At 38.5% G+C, this 23,717-nt stretch overlaps 2 protein-coding genes across 3 annotated transcripts; both read left to right on the forward strand.

Annotated features, from left to right (window-relative positions):
* The first annotated feature begins 5,197 nt into the window (after positions 1 to 5,197).
* LOC140947369 (cryptochrome-1-like) lies at positions 5,198 to 23,689 on the forward strand. Of its 2 annotated transcripts, XM_073396446.1 has the most exons (13): positions 5,201 to 5,770; positions 7,776 to 8,046; positions 10,121 to 10,261; positions 12,586 to 12,753; positions 13,388 to 13,528; positions 14,856 to 15,007; positions 15,477 to 15,670; positions 16,167 to 16,867; positions 17,815 to 17,949; positions 18,526 to 18,693; positions 20,331 to 20,471; positions 21,189 to 21,340; positions 21,573 to 23,689. In XM_073396446.1, exons 1-8 carry the CDS (start codon positions 5,355 to 5,357, stop codon positions 16,475 to 16,477), a joined length of 1,794 nt encoding a protein of 597 aa, XP_073252547.1. In that variant the 5' UTR covers positions 5,201 to 5,354; the 3' UTR covers positions 16,478 to 16,867; positions 17,815 to 17,949; positions 18,526 to 18,693; positions 20,331 to 20,471; positions 21,189 to 21,340; positions 21,573 to 23,689. The 2 variants fall into 2 exon arrangements, with proteins under 2 accessions (XP_073252548.1, XP_073252547.1); XM_073396447.1 differs by lacking the exon at positions 12,586 to 12,753 and having other exon boundaries at positions 5,198 to 5,770.
* LOC140948918 (cryptochrome-1-like) lies at positions 16,661 to 21,798 on the forward strand. Its single transcript, XM_073398184.1, has 6 exons — positions 16,661 to 16,867; positions 17,815 to 17,949; positions 18,526 to 18,693; positions 20,331 to 20,471; positions 21,189 to 21,340; positions 21,573 to 21,798. Exons 1-6 carry the CDS (start codon positions 16,661 to 16,663, stop codon positions 21,796 to 21,798), a joined length of 1,029 nt encoding a protein of 342 aa, XP_073254285.1.
* Positions 23,690 to 23,717: the final 28 nt, after the last annotated feature.

Here is a 23,717-nt window from a genome sequence, read left to right on the forward strand (position 1 = left end):
CGCGCGTGAAAATCACCCCACGCGAGAAAGGCGAGACGACTCTCCCCGCCGCGTCTCGCCTTTCTCGCGTGGGTTTTTTTCACGCGCGCTTGTGTTTCGCTCGCTTTACTATCCCTGAGGAAAAATGGGGACTACTCGTCGTCTAACAGACATACGCAGACGAAGACTAACATCACGTGGTATGCCATGGGATAAAAACCAGCCAAACTAATTGGGTCGGTCTGCTTTAGTCTATCATTTAGGACCTTTATATATGATAATTGATCTAAATTTGCCTTAATTAAGAAAAATTAAGAAATAAAGAAGAGAAAAAAGAAATAGAACACATAGGACGAGTACAATCTCCAACCTTTTTTAAACTTTCTCTTGTCAATACTAATTTCAGGGTGCTTTCGAAAGAGAATTTGATCTTTTGCTGCGCTATGTCTTAGCTGGATGCAGGGGCTGGCTGGCTGGATGGATGTCACGAATGTCTTGTATGTTTCTTACAAGCCGTCTTTAAAACCTGTCGAAAGTTTCTGTTTCTTATGGCATAAACAATTGGGTCCAATACAGTTTCTAATACAAGTACGTTCACTCGTATGATACCCGCAAGATGTGAAGTTGGCTGACCAGTGATGGCGTTGATAAAAACAGCAACTACAGTAGGACTCCAGCAAATCCCAAAAATAACCACAAATAGAAACAAAGTTACGGCAACCTGAATGTCCTCCCCTCTTGATTCTCGAGGGTAGATTCCAAATCCTGATTGCATGTTTGTTATTGTTCTCTGTTCAGGAAAGCGAACTCGTTGTTTGTGAGCCTTAATGGCACAGAAAACTCTTACATAACAGAAGATGACAATCACCGCCGCGGTGAAGACGAAGATGCCTCCGACCGTTATCTGGATGACGCTGGAAGAGACTTGCAGCGCGCACATGTAATCGCGCGCGTTGTTCAATGTGAATGTACCATACCCGATCAAGGGAAGGATGTTGCCTAAAATCGACAAAATCCAAGAGGTCGCTATCATAACTGAAGTGCTTCTTTGGGTGAAAATGAAAGGATACTTCACTGGTTTTAGAACCCTGACATAACGATTGATGCTTATTAGAATCATTGTGGTCACTATTTCCGTGCTTAATGTGTAGCCTAGGTAAGCCTGACATTTGCACACTGAGGAACTGAATTTCCACTTGCCACATCCCGTTGCGATCACAAAGATTAAGTAGGGAACAAGCAGAACCATAAGATGGCACACCGATAAATTTAAAACAAATATGTAGGGCACTTTTCTGAGCATTTTTTCCCTGTAAGCGGCGAGAAGTACAAGAAAGTTTCCACTTACGCCGAGGAGAATCACAGATCCGCTAAAACAAAGTTGTATAACTTGAAAAACATCCATTTGGTTGTTTACTGTCCCTGAATCAAGTTTCACTTCAACAAATCTGCCATAGGTTTTCGATCCACTAGAATTATTCTAGGACGCCAGTCATCTTACTTAGTGAACAATGAAGGAAACATCACCGTAAACGCTTAATGGATTATCGTGCGATTGGTAAACATAGCAAACAACGATCACAACAGAAATCAAAATTGCCGTGGCTGACACAAAACACTAATGTATCGACTCTACTAGTTAATTTATTTTTCTCCAATGGTGCGAAACAAACTGATCCAAAAATATGTTAATTTCTAATAACTTTTTTTTTTTGATCTTTTTTCTTTCTCCTGTGATTGTGATCAGCCTAAAACATTGTAAGTGTTTCTGATTGGTCCATTCTCTGGAAACACTTCACCCGTGGGGCAGCCAGAGTAATCTACAACTTGCCCCGCGACATGCCTGCTGATGAAGTATACCGACATTCGAAATGGAATACTTTAACCTTCTATTATAAACTTCGATTAATTAAACTACTCCATAGCGTGTTTATAGGTGAAGCACTTGCGGCTCCATCTTTAATACTTGACAAATAAACCTTGCACGGCGTACAACTTCAGAAGGAGTACGTAATAACATAATCCTTCCTCGTTTTAACCCGTACTTTGTTAAAAACGCAATTTTATGGAACGCTGTCTCGACTCGTTTTACGGTTCAATTCACTGATTTTTACCTTAAATTGTAGAAGGACTTTTAATTTAAGGAACTTGAATTTAGCACAGAGCCTGTCCAGTCGCTGCCTAGGCACTACCACGATTTTAAACGTTTTTTTAAAACTATTTTATGTTTTAAAATGCTGGAGTCAATTACTTACAGGTAACTAATGTAACTAATTTATTTTAATTTTTTACATATTGTATCTTTTTAGAATCTTATCGTATCTTTTAAGAGTTTTTATTGTAGTTGTATATTGTAAGTAATTTTATCCTTATTTTTATCACAGTTCTATGTTGTAATTATTTTTTAGACGACCCCACAAGCATTGAGCTTTAAATCTTATCGTGTTTAAATAAAGGATATAATGATGATGAGATGATGAACTCAGAGCCAATTGTTTTCAAAACACTCTCGTTCAGCAGGTTATTTGGGACAAGTGCTTTTCAAGTGGATTTACTCACGAAAATAATCGGAACAATATCTATATAAACTCGATCAAGCTGAGCAGCTAAAATTTACATTTCCGCAAATAGAAACGTCTGGTAAATCAGCTAACACTACTACCTCGTTCCCGGGTTATTTTTAAAAATTTTTAAAACTAAACTAGTGAGCAGCACTCTGCGAACTGTTGCTGTAAAACTTGTTTATTCTCCTACGCGTTTCGTCTAACTAACGTAGACTTCTTCAGGGAGTTTTACAATCAAATACTAAACGCCTGTATTTAAGCCATAATATGACTAAAAATAATGATGGTCGCAAGCATTGAAGGTTTGGCCGGATTTACGAAAAGGAACAGGCGCAGCTGTGAAATTTTTTACGCAAGGCGTAAGAATACTTTGGGGCCACGGTTTTAGCTAAAACCGTGGCCCCAAAGTAATGTTAAGCGATAGCAGCCATTAAATGAAGATGTGTTTGAAGTTAGCGTACTGTGCTTTTTCATCGTCTCCTTCAAAAGATTCTACGATGAGTACCTTGTGGGGTTTTTTACTTCAGTATTTGTTGAAGTTAAAACCCTTGGATGATTTTCCCTTCCTAAACGTGATTGCAAATCTCTGTGTGTTTGTGACTAGAGTGTGTGTGTGTACACCCGCACCCGTTGAATAAAGATTTCTCTCAAGCTGTCATTGGCACTTTTTATCAGTACTATTTTCCACTGATTTTCAAACGATGGTAGGATGGGTCGCTTTTAAGTTTTTTTTCTTTATGTTGAAGTTTAAATTGTTTAAAATGTGCCGGCCATTGTCTCTTTTTATCTTATTGCGATTCTTGCTCAGCGTGTGTAAAGTCATTCCTTACAGGAAAGGAATGTCCTGTGGAATGTGCTCATTGAAGATCACCACGTCCAAAAGAATATTATATATATTCACTAGGACAGTTAGAAAGGCTTTATGACACAATATCAGACAAAAACAAAACTTAAGACGGAATCCACTAGGAAGTTCAGTAATTTTAATTTTCAGTGGACAAAAACCTTGTACCAGAATAATTTAAAAAATATTGCATTCTTTTTTACTTTTTTCAAGGGCTAAAGATGTAATAAATCATCTGTAGTAACACCAAAGAAAATTTCTCATAATGAATGTCAAATTTCGCACGTGAGATGCTACGTTACGCAATAGTCAGCAACAAGCCTGGTGGTCCTAGTTTGCAGCCACCCCCTCCCCCAGGAAAATTGGCAGCCCAGTTAAAATCGCCTTTTGGCGATTCTTGTTTTTCTTGTTACGAAAGTCTTCCAAAAGTGTACAATGTTCAAATGAGCTTATGTTTCACTCTCACATGAGATTCTATGTCATGCAAGGCTTTATGGTAGCCTGAGTGCGTACAGCCACCCCCTCCCCTCGGAAAAAAATCGCCCCTAGGCAGCCCAGTTCAAATTCCTTTCGACGATTCTTGTTTTCTAATCAAAACAGTGTCGCATGTTAAAGGACTTTGGTAACTTGAAATTGAACACTTGGATCTACACATTTTTCATGTTCATTAAAAATAATCGTTTTCAGTTCTGAAAGGTAACAAAGGCGCCCATAGCAAATTTATCGTAGAGGCAGCTCGTAGACCGTTCCAGGTTACTTTTTTTCAATAGCTAGCCAGCTGACAGACCCAGTTGAGTGGTATCTACAGATAAAAAATCTCTCTTATAAATTCCTGAAGGACTCCTACATGCGGGTGAATGTAAATCAGGCTCTGTCAGGCTGTGGCTTCCTAAAATTTTTTTCAATAACTTATGTAATTCTTTCAGTGCAGCGCGTGGCGCTTGGTCGACCCCGAAAAAGAGGAACCGGTGCAAGGGGAGGGGGGGAGGCACCTAAGGAGAGTTTGAGTAGGGGTGTGTCGCCGATGTCTTTACTTACTGACCAAATCCTTTCATTTCGCTTTCATGACCCGAAAACATTTCATTTTACCCACATAAATAATTATTTAAAAACTGAAGTTATAGAATTAGGAATAATTTTAACGATAAGATAAAAGAAAAGAAAAGAAACAAAATGACAAAATAAAATAAACCACTCATAGTGCAGCGTTCGCACACCGTTCAAATCTCCTGGTTTAGAAAGATACCGTGTTCATGAAGTTCATGCAGTCATCTTTATAACCTAAGCAGTGATTAGCCTGTGTACAGACACCCACTTCCCCTCAGAAATTTAGGGGGAAACTATCATTTTTAGGGCAGTCGTATTTCCCCCCTTCTCACACCCAATTGAGCGGCACATTCCCGAGGAGCACCCCCCGGATTCACTTATGCAAGTTTGAAAAAAAGGACAAAAACGGCCAGAATACGTAGTTTTATTAATCTTGTTCATGTTACGATTGACTTAAGTTTGTTAAGTAAAAAGAATTCTTGAAAATATCCTAAATTTTGCGCTATGCCACTAATTCAGTATTCACGCCTCACCTCACGTTTTTCAAAGGAATTAGGTAGTCAGAGTCAAACAGATCACATTTTCACGATCTAGTCTTCATCCAATCCAAAGCATTCTTTTTGTGGTTCAAGATCCATTGACCAATCATAGCACTCGTTCTATGTGAACCCTCGTCAGTGCTCTTTCACGTGTTGTGTGCACGTTTGCTGTTGTGTAAAAACATTGCCTGTACATTGAGATGTACGAAGATTCAAAGCATTTCCTCGCTGTGAACCTTTCACCCAAGGATGAACGTCGACGGAACTCATTGATAGCGTTATTTTTTACCTGCAAGAACACTTGAAGTGTAAAGGAAAGGATAAGTACAAAATAATACGTTAATCTTATATCTGACAGCAAACAAGGACTGCGTTTACGCGATGGCTGCAGAAGTGAACTCAATTCACTGGTTCCGTAAGGGCCTGCGTTTGCACGACAACCCTTCTCTTCGTCAAGCGATAGAGGGCAGTTCTACGTTTAGAGGAGTATTTTTCCTCGATGTGGATTCTTTGAACGAGATGAACATTTCAAGAAACAAATGGCGTTTCCTTCTAGATTGCCTGAACGATTTGGATTCGAGACTGCGAAAGTTGGGCTCTCGGCTTTTTATCGTGAGGGGACAACCCATTGACGTTTTTCCGAAACTAATTAAAAAGTGGAGTATATCGAGGGTTACGTTTGAATACGACGGGGAACCATTTCCTCACAGGCGAGATGAATCCGTGAGGCGCTTGCTGGAATCTGAAGGGGTGGAAGTTTTGGTCTCCTCGTCGCACACTCTATACGACGTCGACGAGTAAGATATTTTATATTGCCACTTAAATTTACAACTTAGGTTTTGTGTAGAACGGTTGACAACTAATTGTACTTCTTTTATTGAATTTCTTCGCCATATTCTTTAGGTGGATCGTTATTAATATATATCGTCCTAAATTATAATTGTCTATAATTTTTCCCTCTAATATTGGTTGCCAGACATACTGCCACAAACTAAGTCATTTCATTACTTGTTACTAAATACTTAACGACTTTTTGTCTATCCCATTGCTTTTTATTAGACAGAAATACCTAAGTATATATACCCATTTAAAGGAGTCAGAGCGACTCGGTTGCAAAACAAATTACTCAAATTCGCGACGTTCGAGTTGCTACCTACATATTCACCTCGCTGCCTATTGGCAAAGTCCAAAACTTGCACCCTTGGAGGGGCAAGCTTAAAAGAACGAGAAATGTGTCAAAAGATTTTTTATTTCTAGAGCGATTAAGTGGTTTACAGAAAGTAATATGCGTCGAATTTGTTGCGAACTAGGACGTAGCGAATTCGACAAGTAGCGAAACCGGTTGTTACCTGTGATTGTTTACACGTGAGTTTTGTAATGCACCTGCGAAAAAAGACATCGTGCTTTAGAGCTTTCGAGATTGACTGTTAAGAGGATATGTCTTCGAGACTGGTATAAAAAGATTGGTATGGAAAAGATGGCAAGTGTATACATGTTATAATGGAACATGCGGGTGCTGAACCAGGTTTTATCCATTTCATTTTAAAAGAGGACTATACGCGCCAATGGACTTTCTTGGTACAGAATAGGTCAAGTACCTTTTACACTTCAAGTTTTATGGGAGCCGTTGGTGTTTTTAGTTAGGCCATTCATTTTTTTTGGCTTCTGTAAAACGGGAATGGGCCATGAAAAAAAAAATGGCTGGGCGGCAACACTACATTCCTTTAATTTTAAGGTTAAATAGCCCTCTTTGCTGTGATTGCTCTTTGAGAATTCAAAATAAATGTTTCCTTTAAATGAGGCATCAAGGGCCAGTTATCATAAAGACCAAAAAAAAGGAATATTTGCAGCCATTTTTGAATAAGGCGTATTCAGGTATATTTTAAGGACGGGCAAAAGCAGCTTGTTATGGTCGTATTGCTGTGGCGACTACTTTGGTAGGGCAGAGAAAGGCTGGAGGGAAGAAAATATGCCCACCTGAGTTCATTGTCCCTTTTGGAAACTTTGTACATAGACAAACTGATCCTCCGATTGGTTTGGCATAAAATGTACAGATTGATGCCTGTCGTCAGATCGCTTACTTCTGTTTGAGATGAGGTGATGGACAGCAGAATAGCTTTCCATTTTGCTGTTGGTCGGTGTTATTTTGTGTTTAGGATTGCTTCTTATTTCCTGCTAATGGAAGCAAGGATGTAATAATGCTAATTAGAATGTACATGAGAAGAAAGAGTCACTTAAACTTAAATCCTGCTACCACAATCTTGAGAGAAAAGAGATCTGTATTGTACATACCATTGATTTTAAATTGGGTATATAAGATAAGTAATGGGCACCCAACGTCAATTTTCGGAAAATATCTGTTCGGAAGACGATTTGAGATCTAGAATTTTTGGAACATTTTTTGTAAAATTTCTTGCTTGACTGCCTCTCCTAGGATTTTCGAACATCTAAAAAATGGCGTATTCGCCCATTTTTGATGGAATTTTACCCTACAAAGGTCACCTAGAGTTTTCGGGAGCCTTTCTTCTAGCTTAAATTTTCAAAAAGGTAAGTTTTGATCCCTATAATTTTCGGATCACTAGACTTTCAGCTAGGAAATCCGAACAGATGAAAAATTTTTAGGGGATAAAAATATGCCTATATCTACCGTTAAATACTAAAATACATTGAAAAATGCTATTTTTAAGTGGTTTTTAACTATATTCTCGTTGGGTGCCCCTGATAAGTAGGAAGCATTGCATGTTTTATCATCACTTGATTATTTTTACATTTATTCTTTCTTTCTTTCTTCTTCTTTTTTAGGGTCATTGAGGGAAATCATGGAAACATTCCAGTTACATTTAAACAGTTTGAGAGCGTCATAAGTCGTCTTGAGAGTCCAAGAAGCTGTGTCCCTGAAGTTGATCAAGAATTATTTGGAAGTTGCATAACTCCCAGTAGTGATACTGATGATGATGTGTATGATGTTCCTTGTTATGACACTATTGTTCTGGATGAAGAAGATCATGGAGTTAGTGAATGGATCGGTGGAGAAACAGAGGCACTGAGGAGACTGAAGGTTTTGGAAAAAGAAGTGAGTGTGGCAGAATTTCATAAGTGTTGATGTTGTGTTTGAAGTTCATCCCTGGTTTCAATTCGATTCATACATTAACATACCCAAGAACAAAAGAAAATAATGTTGATTCCAAGGATGCAACTAAACCTTAACATAAGCAAAATGATGATAATGTGGTTCAATTTTATCCTTGGGTTAAATGTTATTTTCCTTTGGTCCAAACCTGTACATGCACATTACCATGCCCCCAAAAAAGGAAATTAAAATTTAAACCAAGGATAGAATTGAACCGCATCACATACTGAGGACAGAACAACACAGGCAGTCAGTCGTACATAGTAAAAACTGTCAAGTTGAGCCAACATGGCTGTCAGCAAAGAAGATTGTTTGGAGGATGAAGTACTCTATTTGTTCAGTACTTCGGTCATTGAGGGTGGCTTTAACCACATAAACCGTTTTGCCTGAAAACTCCAGTGAAGACTGAGTTGACAAAGAGGGAGGCAAACAATGAATGAATACATGGAACTTTAATAGATATTTTTAGCAGCAACAATTTGCTGTGTTTCCCCTTTGAATTTGATATCCTTTTTTAGTCAATCAATGTCTGTTGTTATACAATCTAGGATTCTTATATAGTCAAAATTCTCCTTGCGACGGCTCTCGAAAGTGATCACCTCTAGTAACGACAACATTTGTGAAATCTTGTTTGAATTGTGACTTAAACTTTTTAATGAAAAGTTCTTGTTTGCGATCGCTTCTGTAAGTGACCACGACCACTTTTGGGATTACCCAACTGGACTTTTCCTTTCTTTGTAAGCTCTCGTAAGCCACCACTCAGGATTCTTATTTTTATAAATCAACAATTTATTATTTTTTAATGAAACTGCACAAGGCGCTAATGGTTCGAGTTTCGAGATGTTTGGACTGAGTCTCGAGTCTCATTTTTTGATGATCGAGGATCCAGAAGCAAGGTCTTCGTGTGAAAATATTTTTGTTTTCCGAAAGAACTATGTTGTACAGTCACATACCCGTTCAGAAATTCGCACCATTGATCAGTGCTTGCGCATGCGGTGCGGCGTTCTGTAACTGGTTGAATTGATCCTCTAAACGCAAGACTCCATCCTCAAAAGTTGTGGGAATCGAGTCTTGATGCTTGATCCACTCGAGTGACTGTTAAGTTACTTTTGAGCGGTACTGTAAATTGACCTTAGGAGTGAACAAATTCTTGTTCTTGGAACATGATGGTTTTAAAATCTATTCTCTCTAGACCATGCCTTTATTTAACAGCCTTGTACAGTAAGAATGAGTACTCTCAAGAGTACTGGTGTAGTACTCGGCTAGCTACCTTTGTTTCCCAAACTTGGTTATTTTGATAGTGTGGGCTGCATTTTTAAAAATTCCTGAATTCCCTTGGGGAAATTGTAATGTGAACTTCCATCATGTCACATCCTGCAATTCCTAAGAGACATGCAACATAATGAGATTAGCTTTTCTCAGGGCTAGTCATTCGGTGATGAGCCAAAACTCTAACTTTGAACTTCAGATGTTAGCTCATAATCACAAAGGGTGATCTAAAACATAAAATGCCAAAAAGCCAACCCAAAGGTTACAGTTAAAAATAAGAATTTTGCACCAGAAGATAGAAGTGATGATTTAAAAGTTTTCATTATTAAATGTACATCCAAAACAAATGCAAGACACACAAAAAAATTATGTATTAACCAATGTCATTTTGCTGTTTCTGAACCCCGACTGCATAAACGAGGGATTTGTGCTTCTCTGCGTTATTTGGTAGTATAAAGTGTGTATATGTTGTGGTAAGGAATGTAAGCTGAAAGTTATGTAACTACTACATTTTAAGGTGTGGAAACTAGATATCTCGTGTTATGCAATCATAACAACACGTGTAAGATTCTTATTCTACAAGGTTTTGATTTAGGGTTGAAAGAGTGTGTCTCCTTGATGTGTAGGGCAAGTTGGAGTAATTTACAGTAGGAGTAATTTGATACTAATATCCGAATAAGAAGATGAGTAGCAGTGGACTCACAAAACAACTTTGCTAAGTTTGTGTCATTTGTGTTTCTAAATTTAGGTTGCAGACCCTAAAGCAGAGAGCACACAATGGAGAAAAGACTCACCATTTCCAAAGTCTTCCAAGTTGAGTCCTTATCTCAGATTTGGTTGTCTGTCAGTGAGGCATCTCTTTCATACAATGAACAAGGTTTATGAGGAGGTCAGTGTGAAGAAATTTCTGGAAGATGTTTGTATTTGACTTAAAAAAAACAAGACATCAAATAAATGTAACATTACAACTTCACGCCGATTTAAGTGTGTATTTCAGAAATGGGCATAACCGCTGGATTTTGTACCCTGAAGGCTCAATTTATTCCTCCGGACTTTCCCTTCGAGAGTGCTCGTTTTGACTCTGTTCAAAGAAGGTGAGATTTTATGGCGGAAGACTCAGAAGCGAATTCAAAGGAATTGAACAATGGCTTAATTAAGCTGCCCAGGGCCGCGAAGTTTTAAAGGTATCCTATTGTTCTAAGTGTGTCAATAAAACTACAGAGAATTATCACACATATTGCGGTAGAAGTTTATGGATTTAAGTCTTTCGCAAAACTTCTTCTTCTTGGACCCGTATTTTTCAAAAAGGAGAATTTTGAGAGCTTCAAAAAGAGGTCTTGAACGAGAAATTTCGACCACTGTGGACCGAGATTGGATTTTTTTTCTTGCCGAGGTTTCGAAGTACAAAGCAAGCCGCTGAAGCATTTTTTCTCGCCTATCGCTAAATAAAATCCGGCCGAGAGTTTATATCCATTCATTCAGTCATAACAGTTATTCATTTCTCCAGAGCAATGAAACTATACAAATGCAAAATTATTTCGAGGAATTATGAACTCTGCAAGTTTTGATCTGTCGATTACAGCTCTTGTTTTGATTTTAGATATTTCCCGTATCACTCGACTACTCCGCGAATCAAGTTGTCATGCAAATCGGTGAACTGACAATACGCGGTTATTTCGGGCCCTTCAGTCACGTAACTGAAACGCCAGGTTTTGTTCAACAAAAAAAACTGAAAGGCAAGCGAAAACGTCCAAAAAAGTGAAATTACACTCTAATAAAACTGTGTCATCCCGTTAAATGCATTCACCGCTTGCGTTGTTTACATTTTGAAAAGAGTTGTTCGCTCTTGATTGCAGAGCTACTGAATGAATAAAACGTTCTAATAAATAACTTCCGCAGCAATTCTTTAAACGCCAAATTATTTTCAAGGCAAGAGAGTATTTAATAAAAAAAATACTATTGGAGACCAGGTATTTATAAGTTTTAATCAACTTCAAATTTATCAGGCTTGTTTCCTTTGTAATACGGTGCGTGACCGAAAATATGTTATGCAACCAGAGTTGTCCGCCACGCTCAAAAGACTTGTAAGCGTTCCCACAGACTGCAGCAAATTTAACGGGCAAGTCCGAGTATATTAATGGATAAATTTAATACTCATCAGGTAACAATGGGGATTAAAAAGCCAATTAAGCAACAAAATTCGAAACAAAAGAGACATATCGCACCTAAATCAAAGGAATTCCGCTCGTGGATTCTTCGGAAGGTAATCGACAATGGCAAGAACAATAGCCTGAATATATGAATACCTGATAACCCCAAAATTTGGGGTACACACTTAAATCGGCGTGAAGTTGTAATGTGTAAAGTGGTTAGGTAGTGGATGAAATAAAAATATAGTTCTGATACATTGCTTTTATGGGATGTTCTTCTATAATCAGTTATTTATATATTTTGTGGTCATTGCTCTGAAAAGGTGTGGTTGCTGTATGCCCTCAAGTTATTCATTGCTCAACGGTTAGGTTTCCTCTACGAAAAAAAGTTGATGACTACTACTATTATTATTGTTATAAATTCTCCCCATATAGTTCTTGTAGAAAAGCCCACACATATTGGTTGGTCTGATTCTGAACTCAATCTTCATAAAGTCTTGATAGCCAAAGATTTTTTTTGAATCCTGAGGCATGGACAAAAACCGTTCTCTGCATAACTCCGGCAACATCAACAATAGACTTGCTCCTATTTGGTGTACCATCTCACCGGGAACACCGACTTTGTGTCAACTGAAGATTTTTTACCTTCTAAAAAAGGAGGGTTTATTATGGCGTACAGTGGACAATAAAGTGACTGCATTAGTGAGGTTGACTTTATATGTGAATTTGTTTATTTGACAAGAAAATTGTACGTTGTCTGCATTAACCAGTGTTCGTATTAAGTAGGTTGAATTTAGAGGAAATGTAAGGGTTTTCCCCAGAGACAAAGAAAACTGTCTGTGAAATTGAGATGTCTGTATTAAGCGGGTGTCCATAAAGCAGGGTTCGACTGTAGTATGAATTTTCTTTTAAATTTTATTCAAATGGGTACTTAAGATGACAGTTACATTTTCTGGGACTCTCCTGTTATCAGGTTGACATAACTTCAATTAATGGCATTTGATTTGAACCTGAAATTCAAATGCCATGGTACTCACGATTATGATCCTTTGACGTATTTTAGGCACATAGAAAGCCTGCTCCACTCACAGTTCACATTCCCCTTTTGTGGCGAGAGTTCTTCTTTGTGGTGGCTAGCAGACATCCTAATTTTGACAAGATGAAAGACAACTCCCTCTGCTTGCAATTCCCATGGGAAGAGCAATCAGACAAACTGGAGCGGTATAAACAGGTGAAAGTTGAAGCTTATTCCTAGGGTTTCATACCTTTTAAAGGACTTGAGGTGTGCAGCCCTATTAGAGATTGAAATTACATTGAAAAAAGAAAAGAAAAATCAGTACTTGTCCTTTGAGTGATTGAGTGTTGTTAGTTCATATTGCATTTAGAATGGCAGCCTTAAGAGGGAAAAAGGAAAAAACCTTGTCAGAACTTATGCCATGAGGGAGTCAATATCATTCTTGAGCAGGGCTCAAAATAACGGTCAGTCAACAGACAATGTCCAGACTGATTGGGGAGTTGACTGGTCAACCTCTTGTCTTGCCGGTCATGTTGACCAGTCACATTCAATTGTATTGAAACTGAAATAAATTAAAATTGCCTTGCTGTTCAGTTGTTTCAGTTGTTATCAGTATGTAGAGAGTAGCTGTGTATTGCATAACTTTTTTCACAGCTTCTGTTAAGATATAAAACAGGTTAAAATTTAGTCACTGTTTTTGGAATGGTAATGCTTTAAAAATAACAATGCAATAACGAGTCCTACAGTGGTGTTAGGCAGCAAAAGTCCAATTAGCACACTTTTTTGGAGTTTCTTTCAAAATACTTTCATGGTTTGATAGGCCACTCACATTTCATCTGATGCTTTTCAGGGTAAGACTGGTTTTCCATGGATTGATGCCATGATGCGGCAACTGTTCAAGGAGGGGTGGATTCCTCATGTTGCGCGTCAGGCTGTGGGCTGTTTCTTGACCAGGGGAGCTCTCTGGATATGTTGGGAGGAAGGATTTAAAGTGAGTGTGATCATTATTTTATTTTTTAGGTCAATGACATGGGCTTTTAACAGCTTCCAGGCTGCGCTGTTGGAGTGAACCCATAACCAAATTATTATTGTGGCTTTATGTTTTCAGTAAGACTCATTGCTCTTTACACTTGCTCGTAAAATGGTCATTATTGTCTCTCATGTCGTGATGTATCCCCCTCAAAATTTTCATCTCTTGGAAATGTCTGTAAGTATCCCTCTTTAATACAAGTGTGAAGAGCATTGATTTAATTGGTTATTGGTTATTGTTATTTTTAATTGGTTTTGGAAAATCATAGTCCTGTTCAGTAGCATATGGTGTTGGCCACAGCTATTGCATTATTACACTGGGGTTTTAAGAGTGTTAACATAACACACAAGATGACAAAAAAAGTATATGCAATGATGTGTGTAATAAAAGGAAAACACAGGGCTCAAAATTGCAACTGTTACAGTCTCCAATGCAACTAGCATTTTCTCCTTGGTGACTAAAAATTCTGGTTTAGTCATATATTTGGTAAGATTTCTAGTGAATTTTGCGGTATTTTGTATGTTTTTGTGAATTTTGTGGGATTTTGCGGGTTTACTTGAATTTCGTGGCTCTGCGACCACGCTAAATATCAGAAGCTGATACTATGAGCTGTGTCATTTACATTATACTATTTGGCAACTAACAATTTGCATCTGGCGACCACATTTCTCCAGTTGGTCGCCAAAAGGCGACCTGAGGATTTTTTTAATTTCGAGCCCTGAAAACAGGCAAAAATACAGGAGAAAATACATGTAGATAGTCAGAAACTAACAGTAAAATTTAACTGGCAAGAGAGCTTGTAGTTTGTGTGTATAGGGTAAGTTTCATTGGTGGTGGATATCTGGTGGTCTCTTATTCTTTATGTGTGGATCATATTTTGAAAAAAAAAAACCGATTGACCTTATTAATGAATTGGGATTGCAGCAGTTTTACATTAATATTGTATGGGTAAGAAGGAGTGCTGTCTTTTTTGAGTAAACCAAAGCCATTCACAGAAGAAAATGAAGCCCATGCCTGGTTAATCATATATATCCTTGAAAAAAGGGTTGATCTGGGTTGTGTGTCGTTTTTACAAGCAATGGACCAATATTCATTGATTTTGTTACACTCTCTAGACTAATATTTTGGGTTTTGTCTTGCCTGGAGCATTGCCCATTTTGCAGCAGGAAAACCTACTTGCCCCAGGTGCACTTGGTCCTAGCCCTGTGATTATAAAAAGAAAAGTGAAAATAAATAACCATTAAAGTACTACAAAAAAAAAGTCAAAGTATATTTGATATAATTTCAGATATTTGAGAAGTACCAGCTGGATGCTGAATGGAGTTTAAATGCTGGATGCTGGATGTGGCTGTCTTGCAGTGCTTTTTTTGCTAAGCACCCCCAGTGGATGTGCCCGGTTGGTCTTGGAGAGCACATGGATCCGCAGGGAAAATATGTGAGGTAAAGACATGTGTAAATCTAGGAAATATGAAGATCTCTTTTACTGGCAAATTTTCAGTTTGGCCGTAGTAACTAGGGTCATCCAGACAAATTTGACCAAGGAAACTAACAATTCATTCTGAGAAAGTAGTTTTTTCGAGCCAATCAGCAGCTCATAGGAAACAATAAGTACCCAAAGTGCAAAAGTTAAATATTGATATCCATTGTCAATTATCCACCTACGGTATGTACTAGGAAGTACTATGGCCTATACATGAAAGGTGGAAGGCAGCAATGGAAAATGTGATTATTTGCAATTTACATCAAGGTATTGCAATGCGAGGTGAGAAAGGCAGGGCCTAAATGCTAATTGAAGGGATTCTGATGGTTTTGCTTTGCCCTGAGTTTTAAATGATCTTGCCAGTGGCTTGCTTTACTGCTGTTTATCCCCATGCTAAGTGTTAACATTAGCGTTTTTGGTTCTTTGAAGGAAATATGTTCCTGAGTTAAAAGATTTTCCTGACAAATACATTTATCAACCTTGGACAGCACCTCTGGAATTGCAAAAGGCAGCAAATTGTATTGTAGGTACTGACTATCCTCAACCTATGATCAACCATCAAGATGCCAGGCGGGACTGTATTGGTAAACTGAGAGGGGTTTATCAGACCCTAGTTTGCAAGGGTAAGTCTTTTTGATGTTACTTTAAAACATACCAGCTTCGTGAAGGTTATTTTAAAAGTTGTCATACCGCCTCTACAGTGAGTTGTTTAATATGAAATTGTTCCGGAGAAGTTGTGTTGATTAGAAGTAGCAGGTGTGGAAATATTCCTAATGGTATTTTTGGAGCGAACAAGAAATTGGGGGGAAGGAAACTTGTTGTTGCTGGGGTACTGTTGGCAAAAATTTTGAACTTTCTTTTGCATAACTTCGGGAAAGACACTAAAGATTAAAACATGGGTGATAAAGAAGAGTTCGTAATCGTTTTTCTGTTATTCCCGTCAAAGATGTTTTGTCTCCCCAACCCCCACGCTCCACCCCCCCCCCCCCCCCCCTTGTATGTCCGAGGGTTAAGAATGGGAGTTTGTGAACTAGTAGAAGGGTGAAAGGGACCAGGTAAATCTCCTCTGTCCACCTCTTATCTTAACTTCAGTCTCATTCTGTGTGCCCTTTATTGCAGTGTCCTCAAATGTGGGGCTAGGCCATAATTCCATGCATTGGTTCAGGAAGGATTTAAGGCTTCATGATAATCCTTCACTTCGTGAATCCCTTATGAACTGTAGAACTTTCCGTGCTGTGTACATACTTGACCCGGTCAGTGCCAAAGCAGCCAGTGTTTCTGCTAACCGCTGGAAATTTCTCTTGGACTGTTTAATTGACCTGGACAAGAGTCTGCGCAAGTGTGGGTCAAGACTGCATGTTATTCGAGGCCAGCCAACTTATGTTTTGCCAAAGCTCTTTCAAGAATGGAATATTTCAAAGCTGACTTAGGAATGTGAGACTGAGCCATTTGGGCAGCGACGAGATGTTGCTGTAGCTGTTCTTGGTGAAGAGCATGGAGTGGAAGTCATTTCCAAACCATCCCATACCTTATATGACCCTGAAAAAACCATTGCCTTCAACAATGGAGAGGCACCTCTCTTGATCAAGACTTTTGAGAATGTACTAAGGCAGATGGGTCCTCCAGAAAAGCCTGTTGAAGCAGTTAACAGGGAGATGTTTAAGGGTTGTATCTGTCCTGTAACAGCAGATCACACTGGGAGATTTGGTGTCCCAGAACTAGGTGAGCTGGGATTCAATGATGATGACATCACAGTAGGTGACCTCTGGGTGGGTGGAGAACAGGAGGCCCTCAGGAGACTGGCAGAACTTGAAGAAAAGGTGAGTCCCAAAAAGATTTTATTTGAAGAACTTAAAGTGCAACTAAACCCATAAAATATTTTCGTTTATCAAAATCTCGCTATTGTTCTGACTTGCGTAGAACAGTCTTTGTCATAGGGCCTTTCCTTTTATTTGAAATAAATTTTCAAAGTTTCATATTTTGGCAGTTCTTGTGGCTGCGAAGAATGGGTCCGAGCTTACTGTGATATCAGTGAAGGAGATTAAGATGGAATCCATCAGGAAACTGATAAATTGAAATTTTCAGTGGATAAAAACCTTGAACCAGAATATTTTAATCCATATCGCATTCTTTTTGAACACTTTTCAAGGGCTATAGATATCATTAGTTACCTGCAATAACAACAAAGACAGTTTCTAATGGGAGCCCGAGACAATAAATTTCAAAGTTCACAGGAATTGAGAAAGCAAAGGTAAAATTGGGTGCAGTATGCTTGAAATTATTCTGTCACAAGGTTCTTGTCCACTGAAAATTACAGTTTCTCAATTTCCGGCGAGCAAAACAAACTTCACTTGAATTGTATGCATGTCTGTATTGTGTTTGGTTGTAATAATACGGCCAATCCCCAAAGAGGTTTCAGGCTCCATAAAATCCGATTCCAAGGTGATGCACTTGCTGAGTGTATCAAGAGAAGAAAGATGTTGCTCAGATAGAACACTTTTTTCTCTTTTTTGCCTGCCAGCCACGCACTTCTGAATACGAACTGCTCCACAAAAGGTTGGCAATGGGACATAAGAGACGAAACTTAAAACAGCCGTGGAAACGCGGGGACTTAATAATTTTTGGTACTCAAAACATTTTTGGGGGTTACTTGCACTTAGACAACATCTCAGGTACCTCCAAAGACACTTCACAGGTGTTTCCCCACATAGTGAATTGATACTATGAAATTAATAGGTGAGCATGTATTTACTGTTTTATTGTTAAGGTTCTCTTTGGAAGTAAACCAAAAGAAGGGATAGATGCTCTGCTGCCCTCTAACACACAGCTTAGTCCTTACCTTCGCTTTGGATGTCTGTCTCCACGGCTTTTTCACATGCGGCTGACCAAAGCGTACATTCAGGTAGGTTTCATAGCTGTCATATACTTGAATTATTACTTTACGCACTACATGCAGTTAAAGCTCAGTCCCTGGGTGGATACCTTTTGTAGAAGTTGTGTGTCTGTAACTTGAGCATGCGGCTTATTGGAATGATCCTTGCAAGCAGCAGCTATTAGCAGCATAAGTGATAGGTGAACTTTTATGGGGGCATGTGCTGCTCACAGTTAACACTGTTCTTGCCAGTAAAAGAATACCACTGTTTCATGCTAAATCATTGTTTTATTGTTGTTTTTTTTCCAAGGCAGCTGCAAGTAGGGCTGTCATAATGCAAGAGTGTCTGTTAGTAGACTGCTTTGTTTGTATATATAAAATCAGGATTTAACTCATCCTAACAGGATCATTTCTTTCTGGTAGAGATCTGTACAGTTATTGCTAGCCTAAACCTAAACAAAGAAAATGGTACACACCCCTTGCCTGCCTTGAGTACTATGAGTGTGTCTTATACTTGCGTGTGTGGAGTTATAATGGTGCGAAACAGACCACTGGCTTATGGGAAAGCAAAACCAATTGATGGTGTGATTGCATTGTGTTTTACAGGTGAAATGCCAGCCACCACCACTGTCTCTCTACAGACAGTTGGTGTGGAGAGAATTTTTCTTCACTCTTGCTACTCAGAATCCACATATGGATCGAACAGTTAACAACCCTCTTGCACTCAATATTAATTGGGAAGAAAATGAGGAAGCACTTGATGCTTGGAAAAAGGTATTAAAGGCCTTTTAAATGGCTGAATTTTAACTGTGCAATTCCAAGAAACCTGTGAACATAGAGACCTTTTTTTCTAAGATGAGTTGGGAAAATGTGGTAGCCGTCGTCATTTTACTACGTTTTAGTGTGAATGTCGTGTGGCAAAAACAAGATATCAAATGTTAGAAGTTTTATCATTTTGAGGTCGGGAGAGTGTTTAATTAACTCATTGTCTTCAGCTAATTATTTTAATGTATTTTGCCATGTAACTTTAAAAAATCATATCTCTGGTGTTATTTACAGTTCAATATCAAGCTATACCTCATTGGAAAGGGAAAAGAATACCCTTTCAAAAAAAAAATATTTCGGTCATAGGAAACCCATAATATTCCGCCACAAAAAAATTAAAAAAGCATATTTTGCATAAAAAATTTTTAAAATTTTAAAGACTGTCATTTAGCTAGGAAACTTCTTTATTTTGGGTGATATGGTAGTAAGAAATTTTTTTCATCAATATGTAAGTAAAAAAACCGAAAATCGTTCTAAAATATGGAGCTACTAGAAATTTTCTACAAATTTTTTTCTGCACGCTGTCATGATTATGCTAATTGGATTATCATAATTAGCATAATCCTTTGGCGTCACCTCGTGACTCCATGTTTACTTCACTGAGATGCTTTGTTTCCTCGATTCCCAAAAAAATATCGAGCTTGAGACAAGCAGACATGAATTTGCTGATAGAATTCATCAAAATAAGCAAGAATTTGACAGCGAAAAGTGAAGCGAAGGCAAAACAGAAAGGAAATCGTCGCCATTTCAAGAACATGTGGCACAGAGTGGGTGATCGGCGATTTGCATGCACAGATTCTAATTGTTTCCTAACCTCGATTTTCGCGTTTATTTTGCTTGTTATCCTCCAAAATCCTTCAGAATAGTTTGTTTGACTTGTATTTGGTGGACATTCGTCGATACAAGCTTTCATTATTCGCAAAACCGGCTCACAAAAATTCCCCGCGACTCGACATAAAATTCAAAATTTTCGAAAGCTCGGTGTGTGACGGTCAAAAGTCCACAGGGGCTGGAACTAGGCAGGTGATTGGCTAAATCTATTAACTTCCTGTGTGCCAAATTTGGGAGCAATCGGAAGTAACACAATTTTTTGCGAAATTTCTTTGGTCACAGTTCCTCAAGCTCCGATTTCGGCTACCCCTGAAGACATTGAGTTTTAACCTTCTTCACTTAAGATAACAGTGCTAACTTTTCTAAAGGAAAATGGTAAAATGAAGCTTTCCAGGAAGACTGTATTTTGAGAATACGCGAAAAAACGTTAAGTCAAATCTGGTACTCGTAGTCCTCCTCGTCCTCGAATCTAAAGGTCTCTAATAAGGTTCAGGACACACAAGCTGTTTGTGGTTTAGTCTTCTCATGCATGTTTGACGTTGTTGTTGCAACACAATAACATTCCGGTTGCCAGGTATACACAGATAGTAAGTGGGGAATTGAACACTGCTACATGTAGAAGGATTTTTATTTTGGTTCTATTTTCCTTTTGTCTCCCATGAAAGTAGCTGCGGGTCCTGCTCATAGCAACCAAGGGAAAAATCCCTGGTCCCTCAATGGGGTGTAATATCAGGTATTATTTTATTATGTTTTAGGGGCAAACTGGCTTTCCATGGATTGATGCTGTGATGAGGCAACTTCGAACTGAAGGGTGGATTCACCATGTGGCTCAGCAGGTAGTGGGCTGTTTCTTGACCAGAGGATGTCTGTGGTTGAGCTGGGAAGAAGGTTTCAAAGTAAGTGCATGTAATAAACTCTTTCTAAAGTGAACACCCTTACTAAACAGTTAAATTATCCATTCATACAGATTTCCACAAGTCAGAGCAATCTTCTCTGTATCCTAGGAAAGATGTGACTAATCACTTGACTTTTGTTTGTTTGTTTTTTGGTAATTGAAGTGTCTTCAAAATTTTCTGTGTTTCAGTGTTTTCATTGAGCTCACAGACTAAGTACACCTTGATAGTAGGTTGGGGGTGCATATTTTTTGTAAGGCTCCTGGGACTGAACATAAGAGTTGCAACTGTTACATTATGGTGTTGCAAATTCTCTGACACAGAATATTTGGGAAGAGCAGTTAGCACTTAATTCAGTTTCATTTAAGAAAACCTGATACTTAGGTCAAAATTTCTGGAATCGAGCATTTTAAGCTTATTGTTGTTAAAACCCATAAAGTGGCTTAAAAGGTTTTAACTTTTAACTACATCGTTCTTGGTTAAGACAATGGAGAATTATCTACTGGCCATCATAACAATACCTTAGACAGGCAATGTACATGTGGGGTCAACTTAAGGTTTTTGAGAGTGATAATAGCTCAGGGCTGTTAGAGATATTTTCCTGATTGAACTTGAATGCATAGAAATTTACCCAGACTTATTTATTGTTGTGATACTGTAATATTGAAGTTTGTGAAACATATTGACTGTGTGACTCACCCGTATGTTGTCTTGCTTTAGTTGTTTGAGGAGCTACAGTTGGACTCGGAGTGGAGCTTAAATGCTGGCAATTGGTTGTGGGTGTCTTGCTGTGCATTTTGTCATGGGCAAATTCCATGGTACTGTCCAGTTAATGTTGGAAGAAAGGTGGACCCATCAGGAAATTTCATCAGGTACTTCAACTAGCAGCATTTTCAATATTATATGTAAGGCCCTCTTAAACAAGGGAATTTTTCATGTAGCTCATGGCACAATTTTGGTATGACACAAGGTGCTTAAAGAATTGCACAGTCCTAAAAAATGAACATGGACTTCTCCCAATGTTTCTGGTACCGCAGCAGGCGTTGCACAAACTAGACGTAAAATTTGTGTTTAATAAGAGTTCTTTTTCAACTATTATTTCAGGCGATATGTTCCCGAGCTGAATGCCATGCCCACGAAGTACATCCATGAGCCGTGGCTTGCGCCCATAGCAATACAGAAGGCTAGTAATTGTGTTGTTGGTCAAGATTACCCTGAACGCCTTTGTGATCACACTGAGAGACGCAAAATCTGTCTTGAAAGGCTTAAAGAAGTGTGCCAGCAGATGAAGGGAGCAAAGCAATCTCCCAACAGAATTGCTTTAGATTAATGATATTTTTATTGTGAAGATGGAGTTACCACACAAGACCTAATATTCCATTGGGTGATAAATACCACACTAATCCCAGGACTATCCATCCCACCGGGGGATGGGATAGAATTTTCATGCAAAAATCCATAGTATTGTCGAATGCAAGACAACAGATGGTAGTGTAACTGATTTGTGCAACATACAGTCAACTCCTAGAATGAAACGCGACTGAAGAAAGCAGCAGGTTGTGTTTCTGTGTCCCAGAGGTGTGTGTGTATCTCCTCTATTTATATATACTAACCAATAATCTTCAGACAGCCACAAAACTAAGCTAGCCAGGGACTCATCAACAGCGCAGTTGTGGAGTTTCTAAGGTTATTGCAGATGTTTTTCTTTTCTTTTTTCATTTCTTCGCTTTATCTGTTTACTTATCGTTAATTTTTACCTACTGTTATCGCAGCTTAGGAGGTCTTCTTTTGGAGACGGTCTCTGTTCCCGTCTTTGAGTACAGAGCTAGTTTCATATCATAAATCTATGTTAAGTGCCAGGCCATGTGCCAGTAATCAGCAAGTTGTTATCTTAACGTTGTAAGGTAGCCTAATCTGTTTCCGTCCTTAAGAAAAGGTATTATTCATCAAGGGCAAAAAATATGTATATATATTATGTCGGAGTATTAGGAGTGGGTATACTAGTAAACTACAGTAAACACCCGCTAATAAGAACCTACTTTTTTTTAAGTCTGGCAAAATAAGTTCCTATATTTTGGGGCACTTACTGGCAGTTTAGGCTAAGCAGGTTTGTAATTTTTATGAAGGCGATAATAGATTGTTGATTACCAGAAAAATAAGAAAACTTTTTATTTATTCACAATTTTATTATTATAACCCTAACAAAACTGATTACCACGTTTATATACTGTTTAGTACAGTATGTTCTTGTTATACTTAAATTTACAACTCAAAGTTACACTCCTTGGTTAAATTGTTCATCATAATAACCCACATATAAGAGCCTGCTTGATCTTGGGTATGAAAGTGGCAAGTTTCTACCAGGATAACTATAGGACAATATATATTTCCTTTCAAGGAAGTAGAGAGCGTGACATGTGACGCTTCGTTTCTTGAGGAAAACTAACCTTATTTATCCTAGCTTAGGTAAAGTTACCGTTTGTGATAGGCTTTTGCTGGCGACTTGGTTTCTGGAACAGTGGGAGGACAGTCGGTTGTAAATAAAAAAATGACGGTTACCCTAAGTCAGCTTACCAGACTCAACAGATGGATGACCCCTGTGGAAATGTCTTTCTTAAGACTGCAAGCAGGCTCTTTTTTTTGTTTAAAGTCAAAGGTTGAGCAAAAAAAAAGTGTATTGTGGGCGAGCGCTATCACAGTGAGTGCCAATTCCGATCCGGAAAATATGCTTTCTTAGGCTGGCTCTCTGATTGCTGTTTTCTTTTCGCGCTCCACTGTCGCCTGTGCTATCCACTTACCTTCAAAGAAAAATAAGAGACTGGTGGCGGTGTAAATTCATTGAGGGTATTATAGGCATTTTGTCGCCGTTAGACCTAAGATGTGTCTAATTCGCAAAACACGAGAATCGAGGATACCTCTCTTGGATATGGAAGTTGTAGTATAGCTGTAAATAGTCAACGTGTAGCAAGTTCGAAATTTTTTTCTGGAGTTGTCAGTATCGTTTCCTAACCAAAAGGAATGTAGTACAAGGGCGGGTTTTAGACGGAGTTGTAGATAGTAATTTAAAAGTACATTAATAAGAGAGACAGTGACACACAAGCTTTGGTGTCAATCGGTTAAGCAACACTTATTTATCCATCAATACCCAAGAGCAATGAATATTATGGAAACAGTATCTTGTACTTTGTGCCGTTTTCATGGAAATAAAAGAAAGAAAGTAATGTGTTAGTCTGCTTAAGTGATACAAAC

Source organism: Porites lutea, chromosome 9 (assembly GCF_958299795.1).
Source record: "Porites lutea chromosome 9, jaPorLute2.1, whole genome shotgun sequence".
In the NCBI taxonomy this organism is placed as follows: Eukaryota; Metazoa; Cnidaria; class Anthozoa; order Scleractinia; family Poritidae; genus Porites; species Porites lutea.